This window comes from Pleurodeles waltl, chromosome 1_1 (genome assembly GCF_031143425.1).
Source record: "Pleurodeles waltl isolate 20211129_DDA chromosome 1_1, aPleWal1.hap1.20221129, whole genome shotgun sequence".
Lineage (NCBI taxonomy): Eukaryota > Metazoa > Chordata > Amphibia > Caudata > Salamandridae > Pleurodeles > Pleurodeles waltl.
This window is the reverse complement of record NC_090436.1, coordinates 56,461,671-56,475,012: the sequence shown is the minus strand read 5'-3', so window position 1 is coordinate 56,475,012 and position 13,342 is coordinate 56,461,671. Positions and strand designations below refer to the sequence as shown.

The 13,342-nt window shown below is 43.6% G+C and overlaps 1 protein-coding gene across 10 annotated transcripts in view; it reads left to right on the top strand.

Moving 5' to 3' along the window:
• Positions 1-13,011, top strand: part of RUSC2 (RUN and SH3 domain containing 2) — a 193,204-nt gene extending 180,193 nt beyond the window's left edge. For 6 of the 10 annotated variants that reach the window (XM_069212323.1, XM_069212224.1, XM_069212287.1 and 3 more), the window contains 4 exons: positions 523-569; positions 1,564-2,524; positions 10,229-10,402; positions 10,969-13,011. In XM_069212323.1, coding sequence (XP_069068424.1) covers positions 523-569; positions 1,564-2,524; positions 10,229-10,402; positions 10,969-11,149 — 1,363 coding nt within the window. In that variant the 3' untranslated portion in view covers positions 11,150-13,011. Of the gene's footprint in view, positions 1-522; positions 570-1,563; positions 2,525-10,228; positions 10,429-10,968 lie in introns of all 10 variants that reach the window. The other 4 variants (XM_069212391.1, XM_069212383.1, XM_069212408.1 and 1 more) reach the window with 1 other exon arrangement.
• Positions 13,012-13,342: the final 331 nt, after the last annotated feature.

The window sequence follows — 13,342 nt, the reverse complement described above, 5'->3', positions numbered from 1 at the left end:
GGTGTTCTGCTTCTAAAAAGCTCGATGGCGATCCCTGGTTTAGTTGGATGAAAGCAGCACTCCTGAGGTTTAAGGATGCGGTGAGGACCACCACAGAACTGAGATTAATTTCGGAAATGCTGCTTACTCCACTCATGTTGTCACCAGCTGTCACTCTTCCCAAATACAGTCACAAAAGCAAGGATTTTGCTATGCAGGTTTTAAAGTCTCTGGGATGGTCTTGAGACATATGACAAAGGAGTGACAGACAGGAGACCCCAGAAGGTGTGCTTGTTTTTTTTAGAAGGTGGAGGAAATGTGTTATGCGGTACGTTTTACCCATTGTTAAATGGATTCCTAGTGTGTTCACATGGCCAGGTGGTGCAAAGCAAAGCTGTCTGATTACATACGTTTGTGCTTTCTCCCTCAACATTTGTACCAAGAATGAGAGAAGAGTCCCAGGATGAATGACATAGCAAGAGAGAAAGCAGAAAATGACTTGTTGTCAATGCTAATCCTGTTCCCCTTGTTTCTCTCCTGTAGTATCCGCTCTCTGGAGTTCTGGTTCAACCATCTATACAGCCATGAAGGTAAGAAAAACAAAGGACACATTGTATGTGTGAATGTGACACTAGTCCATCATCCCTGCAGCATGACCAGAATGCTACGAAGACCGACTTGGATTCTTTGATAATGTCTATGACACAGCCTCCTGGGAAGATTGTCCTTTAACTTGGGTCTGACTTTTGTTTTCTCTGATTTTAAATGACTATAATACAAAATTGAGCTCTGTAAGAGAATCCCTTGGGGTTTTGAAAAGAATGTGCCAAAATACATCTTGGCTCTGCTAGCACTGTTTCAGGGTACCGGAGGCTTCCCAAACATGGCCCACAATACAGTAGAGATGCCCAAATGCTCCACTACAGCACAAATTGGCAAATTCTTTTACTCAGTGCTATAGAATTGCTCAAATGTTATCTCATGTTAGACAGAAGTTTCTTGACCATGTCTCAAAATAGCATAGAAACGTTCAAATTCTGTACGAAAATATATTGAGATTTGTATAACACTGTTCCAGAATTGCTTGCATAAGCTTAAACGTTGATCCTTCTACACAAAGAAAAATATTATCTAAATGCCAACGTAAGCCAAAAAAACGCACTTTGATGTTTTGTCAGAATGTTGGAATTATGAGAGCTCCATTGAAGACAATAGAGTATCTCTAGGCTTAAAATGGCTCATATAAACCCACACCTCCGCCATTCCAATGGTTATCTTCATGTTTCTCCCTTTGTAATTTCAGAACATTCTACCCTTAGTGGGTGGAATGTTCTAATAGCCTTCTAGCTCTTCTGCCTAGGGCTATACTGGGTGTTAAAAGCCCTCTCCCGCGTTATAGGCCCTTGCCTGCGGCTGGGGTCTATAACACAGGATCAGGGCCTTTAACAACCGATATACCCTTCGGCAATAGGCCGTGAGACCATATTATTTCTTAGCTTCTGCTAAGCAATCCTCTATGTCATATGTGGTGTTCATGCCAACGGTTTTGAAGCTCTGTGTTTTCTTGCCCTTTCTCTTCTACAGACATCATTTTGGCCCACTTCCAGCCGGTGGGCTTCATGTCCTTATCTCACAGCGCCTGCCAGGTCTTCTTTGAAGAAGTGCTCCTACTGCTGCAGCCTTTGTCTCTGCTGCCCTTCAACCTCGACCTCCTCTTTGAGCACCACCTCTTCCAGATGGGCCGCGAGCAGCAGCACAAGAAAGAGATGCTCCGAGTGAAGCAGGACCTGCAGCACTCGGTGCACTCCACCCTGCAGCTGATGAGAACCCGCAGCAGCACGGAGGGCAGTGGTGGCTGGAGCGAAGGAGCAGAAAGTGTGAAAGTGGACCAGGAGGACAGCATCTTACAGAGTGTGGACATGGCAAAGGTGATGGATGAAAGGGTGAAGGGAGTGGGGGCCTCGATCAATGAAAGTGAAAAGGAACAGGAGCAGAAGAAGGTGAACGAAAGCACCCTGGAGGTGAAGAAGGACAAGCAGGCAGGCTGGTGGTACCAGCTAATGCAGAGCTCTCAGGTGTATATAGAAGGGTCAGCAAGCGGGCCCAAGTTTGTGCGTTACGAGAAGAAGAAGAAGTCGGGAGCAGTGCCCAAGGAAGCAGAAGTTAAGAAAGGACCCCCTCCTCGTGAAGGTGTTGTAGATGGGGCAGAAGCCTGTCCCACAATTGAAGGTGCCATGGAAGAAAGGGAGAGACCTGGAGTGTGTGTGGAAGCAGCTAAAGAGGTTTTAAAGGACTGTAAACAGGAGACAGAAGGGAAGACCAGGCCATCATGGATGGGAAGTCCTCCTGAGTCTGTTTTGAATGAGATAAATGGGAATGGAGCTAAGGAGACAAGGGCACAGCAAACAACAGCACCACCGGTGCCTAAGCAAGAGGGAGAAGAGGTGAAAGAGAACATAATACAGCCTGAAGGGAGCCCGGCCATGAAGTGGGGCCGACTCTTTGGTTCCAGAAAACAGCAGGGAGAAGCTCGGCAGACCAACAGGTAGGGGAGAACACATGAGGAAAGTTTGTGTACATGTATGTGACTTATATAGTTCAAACATGGGTACAAAGTAACATTTCACAGTACATGCTCCAATCAGGGTGTGTATGTTCTGTACAAAAATAATCAAGATGATGTATGTTTTCATGTACCTTTACCATCAGTCATGGTGGGAAATAGGACCGCAATCAGGTTCTGGACTATAGCCAGGTGTGTACTTTCAATGGATGTGTGTTGGGTGTCACCCCCTCACTAATAGATCAAACTCTTATGCCTGTAGGGATGGGGCACTGTCTGCCTTGGGTTTTTCCTGAACAGCTGAGGAAACAGTTACTGTCCATACACGTTTTACATGTAAGACTACGAATTTTAAAATGTACCAAGCAAAGCTGATTTTGCTTGTTTCATTTATAAATCACCTACTTAGAGCAGCTCTTTCAGCCACAGGTGTCCACATATATATTCCTTGATGGAAAGGGGTAGATGGGAAATCCAAATGGGTCCCTGTCAGTAGCTACTTTGTGTTTCGTAGGAGGTGGAGGCAGAATGGAAAAGCAGGACAGAAGACAACATCATCTCTATTTGTAAGTTTTAGTTTTTCTATGGAGAAAAAGAAAGGACTAACTTTCATCTTAGACAAAAATGACCTAGTCAGCACTGCAAACTAATTTTTTTGATTAGCTAATAACCTTGGTGCCATTTGACGAACCTACATGACACTTTCCAATAAACCCAGCTGTTTCTTTGAATGTTTTGATCCATCAAGCAGAGGCTGAGAAAAAAGGGAGGGGGAGCACAAAATACCATATCCACATGCAATTTCCAGAGGAATTTTTAGACACCGCTGGAGCCAAAACCCTAAACAGAATTTCACCAAATAATCAGAAAGCTAGATCTTTATCCACAAAGCGTGCTTTTTGTGATTTAGTGTAAATCTGTTCAGCAGTTTTTGAGAAATTAAGGTTCAAAATCTATAAATATCTGGAAGGTTGGGTATGCAGGACTGACGTGGGAGTCGCAGGAGCACACAATTTCAAACAATAAAGCAATCTGATTGTTTGAGTGTCCGCTCTCATAAGTGAGAAACTCATGCATGTCCCTCAGGAGCTTGCACACTGATTGGCTGGACGCAACATGACGACAAATGTTGCAGCCACCATTACAAGAAACGGAGACCCAGTTCTTGTGTCCTGCAAATTGAAAAATTAAGGTATAAGGGGTACGTGACATGCTCAACTTGTAGGGGGGGAGAAGGGGGCCCAAAGTGACCCCTCCCCTCCCCCAACCTGGGCTAAATTAAAAAACTATTTGGAGTGGTGCCGTGATCCAGCAGGCCGTTCATGGGAGCCAGCACAACCTTCTGTGCTCCTGAGAGAGTCTTTCTGGAGCACAGGTGCCACACTGGCTCCCACAAGAGTCTTGCAGGATCAGAAAACCTTTTTACGCTTTCCCCCCTCTCCCACTCATTCCTTTCCTAGTCAACAAACTGAGTCAAAACAAATACTCATAGCACCAACATGGGCACGCCAACCGTGGTACACCACACTGTTGGACCTCTCAGTAGTACCTCACATCAAACTTCCTAACAGACCAGACCTGTTAACGCAGCACAAACAACAGATCAGGCACCCCAATCCAGCAATGCTCAATCTAGCAATCTGGCTCCTGAAGTCTTAGAGTTTGGCTAAATCTTCCAAAAGAGTGTATGGAAGTCATTAAACAGACAAGAAAAACTACCACCAGGCATTGATATGCTAACAAATGGAAAAGATTTGTTTTCTACTGCCAAGCGAAACACATCACACCGTTAGATGCGTCCATACAAGACATCGTAGGCTATTTACTACACCTACAAAAAGCAAATCTTGCTTTTTCTTCCATCAAAATACACCTCACTGCAATCTCGGCTTACTTGCAAATTAAATACTTGCAAATTAAACACACAAAATCACTGTTTAGAATACCAGTCATTAAAGCCTTCATGGAAGGACTAAAGAGGTTCATACCTCCAAGAACCCCACCAGTACCCTTGTGGAATCTTAATATTGTACTTACACGACTCATTTGTCCACCTTTTGAACCCATGCATTCTTGTCAAATCCAATTTTTAACGTGGAAAGTGGCATTTCTAGTAGCAATCACCTCACTACGAAGAGTTAGTGAAATACAAGCTTTCACTATTGAGGAACCCTTTATACAGGTGCACAAACATAAAATTGTTCTCCGCACAAATCCACATTTTTTACCAAAAGTAATTTCACTGTTTCATTTAAACCAAACTGTGGAACTCCCAGTCTTCTTCCCACAGCCAGACTCAGTAGCAGAAAGGGCACTGCATACATTAGACATAAAAAGAGCACTAATGTACTATATAGACAGAACAAAAGCGTTTCGGAAAACTAAACAATTGTTAGTCGCATTCCAGAAACCCCATGCTGGTAACCTTATATCCAAACAGGGCATAGCCAGGTGGATAGTTAAATGCATACAAACTTGTTACCTTAAAGCTAAAAGAGAGCTACTCATTACACCAAAGGCACACTCCACTAGAAAGAAAGGAGCAACAATGGCCTTTCTTGGTGACATACCAGTGACAGAAATTTGTAAGGCAACCACTTGGTCTACACCTCATACTTTTACCAAACACTACTGTGTAGATGTGTTAGCAACACAACAAGCCACAGTAGGACAGGCTGTATTAAGAACACTATTTCAAACAACTTCAACTCCTACAGGCTGACCACCGCTTTTGGGAGGATTACTGCTTTGTAGTCTATGCACAGCATGTGTATCTGCAGCTACACATGCCATTGAACGGAAACTGTCACTTACCCAGTGTACATCTGTTCATGGCATGTTCCGCTGCAGTTTCACATGCGCTCTCCCACCTCCCCGGGAGTCTGTAGCCGTTTAAGTTGCAATTAGAAATTGTATATATGTAAATAAACACTACTTTAGCGCAAACTATTTACATACATATCTATCACATTGTATGGACATCTTTACTATTCTCATTTTACCACTCCTACCTCACCCTCTGCGGGAAAACAATCTAAGATGGAGTCGATGCCCATGCGCAATGGAGCCGAAAGGGAGGAGTCACTCGGTCCCGTGACTCGAAAAGACTTCTTAGAAGAAAAACAACTTGTAACACTCCGAGCCCAACACTAGATGGCAGGAATAGTGCACAACATGTGAATCTGCAGCGGAACATGCCACGAACAGATGTACACTGGGTAAGTGACATTTTCCCCATATTTATATATATATATATATATATATATATATATATATATATATATGTGTATATATATATATATATATATAAATCCACTTAAAAAAACAAAGGTTACAGGGACGTTAGAGTTAGACTCCCATTTTAAACGTACAAAGTCATAGATATTCACCTGTTATAGTTAGAGTTATCTAAAGTAACTATAACTTGTGCCCTACTGCAAGTATTAAATTGATATTATCAATGATGTAATCAAAGATGTTATTAGTGCCGTAATTTGTAGGGTAATTAGCAGTGCATGGCGAGGGCACGAGTTATAGTTACTGTGGTTGTGTGGCCACACCCCCCAGGCCAATCTCAGCCCTGGGGACGCCATCCCCCGAGGACTGGCTTAAGTGTTTTCTTTGGGGGGAAGGGAGGACTGGTGCCCCCCCTCCCTAGGCTGATCTCGACTCCGAGAACCCCATCACCTGGGGCCTGGCCATGTTACCTGGGTGCCCCCCAGCGCACCCAGTCTTAATGTTGGAGACCGTGGGGAGATCCTGAAGGCCCCATGGTCCCAGCTGGCTCCCCGCCTCCTGTGGGATCTAGCATTGCTATCACAGGCAAAGCAGCTCCCTCTCAGTGAGAGCAGTTTTCTCTGTCTGCCTGCCTGCCTCTCTGCAGGAAGGCAGACAGAGGAAACCTCCACTTTGATGAAGGGTGAGCTGTATCACAGCTCTCCCTTCATCAAACCGGAGTGTTTGCTGTGGCTTGGTGGCAGTTGTCAAAGCTGCCGCCAAGCCACAGCAAAGAGCTATTTCCCAGGAGTGGGCACCACTGGGACATAGCAGGAGCTGGTCCTGGGGACCGCCACCCCCCCCCTCTCCTATGAGAATAGCCTTGGGGAGGTAGTGGTCCCTGGAGTCTGGGGATCCAAAATGGGCCCCCTTTCTATTTTTCACAGTTTGCCCCGGGGAGGTGGTGGTCCCCAGGTCTGCGGGGGGACCACACAGCCCCTGCATTGAATTAGAATAATGCCCTGGGGGGTGGCAGTTCCCCCACACTTATTTTACGATTCACCCTGGGCCGCCTGCATTAAGAGGGCATATGAGCCCTGAGGAGGTGGTGGTCCCCAGGGCAGCTGAAGCCGAGCCCCAACATGGCTGGCAACACTTCCTTGTTCAAGTGTTGGCTGCCAATCAAATCTCAGCATGAGATCAGAAGTGGTTGTGAATCTTTTGCGTATACATTTGGATTTATGTTAATTTCTCTAAAGCTACTGAACAGATTTACACCAAATAACAAAAAGGGCCCTTTCTGAACCAAGGGCTACCTTTCTGCCAAATTTGGTGTAATCACGTCCAGTGATTTCGGCACTATCGCTGTTCAAAATACCTATGGAAAAATGAATGAGAAAACCCGTTTCGAGACCCCCCTTTTTTCGAGCCTCACTTCAGGGATCACCCGGAAACTCTCCAGACAGACGCTGAAGTGAGCGTCTTATTTTCTTGAAAAACTTTGTGAAGATTCATCAAACATGTCCTAAGTTATTATCAAAACAAAAAACACTTTTTCTATAGAAACTAGGTTCTAAATATAACTAACTAGTGGTGACCACCTGTGTGTGTGTGTGTGTGTGTGTGTGTGTGTATGTGTGTGATCTATATAACCCTTGCAAAAATAACAACAGTGTGTGTGTGTGTGTAAGTGTGTGATCTATATAACCCTTGCAAAAATAACAACAGAGAGTACTCTTTTTTTAAAATTATTACCATTTATACCCTAAAAATAAGCATGAAAATGGCATTCTATAAATTAGTTTCTATAAAATGGTAAATGAGAATCATCTACAAACTTTCCATCAAACCGTTTAAGTCAAATGGCTTCTCAGCAGTGGTATTCTATGAAATAGTTTTTCTATGAAGTCAGATACAAACCCCTGCTTTAGATTAAGGATTTTCAGGAGAAGGAAAGTTGGGCTATTTAGGTGCATTAAGGGATTAGAAATGTGGTTACTAGCTGGGAGTTCTCTTTGGATATCTTAAAATTGGTGGCTAATTCTTGAACTTAGAGTTGAGTGCTCTGCTTGTGTTGACTGCATTGTAATCTTTCATATGTTCCTGAAGGTCTAATATTTAGTGGGACATTAAGCTATCACTGGTGTCATCCCAGCCTATTTGTGGCTGCTAGGGCTGGTGCAAACTTGGCACAGTACTTAATTTGTAAAATAATAAGTGCCAAGGCCCAAAGTATGGTCCGACATCTGTAGGGAATTCACAACTTATGTTGGTAACAATATTAAAACTATTTTATCGGACAGGGAGTATAATTCAGCCAAGAAAGTTATATCAAAACTATGTAGCACACTTCCTTTCACATTTCAAAGCATTTCAGCATTTTTACATGGTGTATGCATACGGTATGTCCTGTAATACATACTGAACAATTTATTTAATCACTCAAAACATCCATGTAATCATAGAAAGTCCAAGTAGCTCAAATACCTCTGTGCTTGGTATACAGTCATTTGGTACCAGGGTGTCCACATTTCTATTTTGCTATGAGGTCCAGCCTATTGGTAGCACGGTAACCAGTCCTGAAGGTGTTGAAGTGTCCAACAAAAGGTGATTCAGTATCCAGCAGGTATATATCCTTTATAGTTCTAGAAGCATGTTGTTGTGCTCCTATGATGAGGTGTCAACGCCTTTCGGCCTATGTGTAAAGGCCTCCTCAGGACAACAACAAGGTTAGGTGCCTCTGTATTAATGAAAATAAAAGATAAAATCACCAAAGTTATCCTGAACTTAAAATTATTAACAAAACATGCCAAATATATACAACGTGCTCCACCACCACAGTGAATGTCACCTCCTCACCAACCCAACTGTGACAGTGTCTTATACTAAATTAAAAAGGTGACTTGGGACATCAGTCTGATGAAAATTATGTCAATGTGTGCACCCATGACCAAAAGGCAGGGCTCTCTTTCACATCATACGTGCATCATTGTATATGCACGACCCGCTGTGCTTTGCAAGGGTACAAATGTGTCTGAAGCAATGATTGTGACAAGAAACCTTTAATGAAACCATAATACTCCATGCATTTACAGCGGCGGTGAAAGCAGATAGAGGGGAGCATGCTAAGGCTGTCTAAGCGGTACCTGTTGCCAAGGCTTGTCTCGCTACCAACAATGGGAGGGCTGTTATTCTGTCCGTAAATTAGCAAAATAGAAGGAACAAAAGCACACGGTCACATAAATGAGTTAAAACAACACCTGTTAGGTGCTTAAGGCCGGATTACGACCTTGGCGGATAGGATACTCTGTCACAAATGTTGCAGATATCCCACCTGCTGTATCACAAGTTCCATTATATCCTATGGAACTTGTACAACGGCGGGCGGGATATCCGTCACGTTTGTGACCGATCATTCCATCCGCCAAGGTCGTAATCAGACCCTAAGTCTGGCTGCACACAGGGGACCCTCATTTTGGCAAGGTGCTTCCAAATCGAGTTGCTCAGCTTGAAGAACACCATGTGAAATTTGTGCTACGTCCATGCAAATTGTAGCGTCTTCACCAGCCCTGGACATGCAGTATAGATTACGCCACACACTGGAGCTGTAGTTGAGTATTTCTTTATTCTTCAACCTTCATTCACACTCTGCCCATTACGTCATACTTCCTAGGCCACACCCTAACACCTCCCCCATATCTTACGTAGTACCTGTTTAGAGTTTGCCTAGAACCACAGGGGTCCTAGTACGAGTTGCATCAATATGCTACACCAGTGTTGAGGCTAGATGCGGCTCCCCCACATAGTGTGAAGAGTGGAGATGGCTTATAGCATCACATCACGTGACAATACCGCCCAGGAATGCCATATGCTGGTCCGTGGATCTAAAAGACTCTAACCGTATCCTAGAATGCTATGTGAGAGAGTTTGCTTATGTGTGGTGCCCTAATAGGCTACCATTCTGGAAAGGTCTAAAGAGGGAATGTGAATTAATGACATACTAAATACGTCATTTTTTAAGCCACCTTTGTGTATCTAACCAATGTGTTCAGGCTACAGTAATTCAAAGCCAATTGTACCTTTACTTGTGCCAGTGAGAATGACATTATCCTCTCTTGTGCATTTTAAAACTAAAATGGAGTTTAACGCTTGTTTTAAGTACACATGCTTGCTGAGTTCTATGTACAGTGTTCTATTAAAATTATATGCGATTCTTATTTTTTTTTCAAATAATTTGTTGCAGTCATATGGCTAAAGATGCCTTATATTTTTCCTTTCTTGCAGTAATTGATACAAAAAATAATTTTAACCATCACCCTAGTTTGCCAAAGCCAGAACCATTGGCTTTACCAACGCTTGTTTGATTTGTAGGTATATTTAGCCTTAAAAATAATGATCAAAATGACCATATGTTTTGCAGCTTACTGGCTTCATTAAAGCTGCTAACAGTGGCTTGCATGTTTCTTGCAGGTTACCGTCGAACTGGCTGAGCATTGACGGTTCCATGCTCCAGTTCATGGCACAGTCGGTCAGTGCCGGAATATGGAGAGACACCACGGCCTCGGCTGCTGAGGAAAGAAGCAAGCTTCTGCTCCCCGAACAGTCATCGTCCCAGGGCGTTGAGCACCCCGAGAGTCCTCCTCGGTAAGCTGCACCAGCTACGTCCAAAGGTTTGTCCTTTCACTTTTGGTGACTAGATATTTGCTTTTTCTCCAATAAACAATCTTAATTTTATGGTAATGCAGGGACGTAGCTATCATTTGTGTAGGACGGGAAGTTCCACCAGGAACTTAGTGGGGGGGACATTTTGGAAAAATTTAAGTAGGTGTACAATTTTGCATCAACTGGAGGGCACAGAAAGACCGTGCTCATCAACTTAGAAACCCATGCAATGAGGCACTAGGGGAATAAGATATAGTGCAATACATGAACCAGGCACCAGATGGAGCCACTATCAGACCCCTCACCTTAACTAATCACCCACCAGTTTAGGGGAGTTCTTGGTTCAATAGGTATTTCATGTGGGCACAAATACATAGCAGTTATGGCTGTTCATTTTGACTCCTCGGGTGTCTCTTTTGTTGTCCTGAAGACGACCCTGATTATTAACCATCAAACAGAACTATTGTGTGTGTGTGTTGTGTGCTTTTACTTTACCCTGTTGGTTGGTGGATCTAACATGGGCTTCTTTTTCTCCCCTCCTTCTTCAGAATTGTTAAAGCACTTTGCCATCACATTGCTACTGAACCAGGACAACTGAGCTTCAAGAAGGGGGATGTTCTGCAGGTGTACTCCAAGGTGGACCCAGAATGGCTGCTCTGCAGCTTAGGTTCGGAGAGTGGACGAGTCCCGTGGATGTATGTCACGCGATTCGATGACAAGGACAATTGATTAGGACTGGACACTATCCACAAACTGCACTTTCGGATGCTTTATGGAAACTCTTGCAGGCAGTGAAACTCCAAGCAAGTGAACAAACACATGCCTGCCGACTGTTTCCTTCCTCAATCATGACTGAAAGAAGCCCAGTAACCTTAGTTGGTTGATATATTTTTATCTTGCTGCAAAAAGGGCCATGTAGTTAAAAACAAGCGTGCCTCGTGCTCTTCGTGCATCCGCAGGTGTCGTGTTGCTGGAATTCGCCATGCATGCAGCAGTGTGCCAGGGGGACTGCCTGTGCTTCTAAGTGTACAGCTCAGCCACCACCCACATGTGTCATGGACCTTACGTACAAACTGTAGCAGGATCAGCGAATCCTCAAACCTACAATGTTATAGAACAGTGTATGTATGTGGCTAACCTTTCCCCAACTAGATATTATGAATACCACGTCTTGTCAGTTAGACTACCATTAGCCGAATCTGCATGAGGTTTAGGTGGTGCAGTTCAGGAATGGGAAAGAAGGCAACATTTCCCTATGTCCACTGTTCCCCGTAGTGGCCACTGGCATTTGCCGCCACACTATCCTGTTTTAAGACGTACATGCAAGACATGGCCCCACAATTCAAAATTCTAAAGAGTGAAGCAACACTCTTGCAACCATGCTAGTGCTTGGTCTTTAATACAAACATATAAGACTTCTTTCTTCTGATTGGCTTTGTCCAGTTCTCACAAATTGCACTTAATCGCTGTCAGCGAGCCGCAGGTGGTCATAGAGAGGATGAAGTGTATCTCACAATGCACCACAGTTGTGTAAGGTTAATGGATTTCAGTCTTCTAAAGGAGTGAGTGGTAGAAATTGACAAAGGTACTTGGGTGACAAGAAACATGCATTGGAATGCTTGGAGGTGAGTGGTTATGCAGGAGTTGTGTGCTTGTCTGTAAATTGTAAGGTTGTTCACAGGACAGAACAGTCTCACACATTCTGAGGACCTTCACAGCAAAAGATGTTTATTTCTTTTGCAATGCAATGAGTGTTCTTTTTTTGTACCATAGCAATGGATGGTTGAGTAATATTGACTTTATTTTGGTATCGTTTATTATATTTTTTTAAGTGAAAAAGCAAAGTTTTGTGGGCCTATTTTGCATTGATGCACAGATGACATCCTCATTGTGGCAGGAGCATCCGCAGTGGTTTTTAGGTAAAGTAAATACTCAGTAATTCATTTTTAATGCATTTTTTGTGACCGTATATACAGGAGCCCAGCATTTTGCTGACTGGCCTGGATGTGAAACGTTCTGTATGTTGTTGGCCACCATTCACGTGGACTGAGAAGGCTGGTGAAGGGAAGCTGGTTGTCGATGGTCCATAGAGGGCCAGAACAGAGGATGGCGCGCGGGCATGCAGTAGACCATAAAATGAACAGGTTCTTGTTTTTTTTGCACTGTTTAGTGGACCAAGGGACATTGGGTGCCTTCTTTCACATTCTCCACTGCGCATCACTACAACGGGCAGTATTAGTGACACAAGAGGGCGGTAGTATCTGGTAGGCCCTTTCATGCGCCCTTGCCACTCCTGCAACCGCACATGTTTATTTCTAGGCTCCTTCGTCTCCAGTCTAGTCCTCTCTCTATGTCTAATCTACTTCGCGCGCCCTCGTATCTTTCCCGCCCCATGCTGCCTGCATAGTCTGCAGAATATCGTACTTCAAGAAGGGAATTCTAGTATTATCAAGTATACCTCCTGCTTGTACATAATGCTGTGGCAGATGGGGCGCCTAATCCAGTTTGTACTTTACCCATGATCTGTGTGTGTTGCTATTATTTATTCGTCTATTTATTATGCATATTAATAAAAAAGGTGCTCATCAATATTCACGTCTTTCCTGTGAACTTCTGCCTTTTGGCTCGTCACTTGTGTCAAGTGTGTTTCCCTAAACTTTCATTTTATTCTCCAGAACCTGAAAGTACTTTTCATCTGTTCTGTCCTCCGAAATCCTTAAATGTCTACAAGGAGCTGATGTTAATTGCACTTCTTGCCTTTTCGGGTACAGACATCTGTACTGAAGTACACCCATCTGTCCTCTCGTGTCCAACAGTATCTACTGTGTATTTATTCACATTAGTTTTCTTATAATTTTATCTGCCTTTATCTGTATTTATTTTGGTATTTGTGAAAAAGTGAAGCTAAAACTCCTATATCTC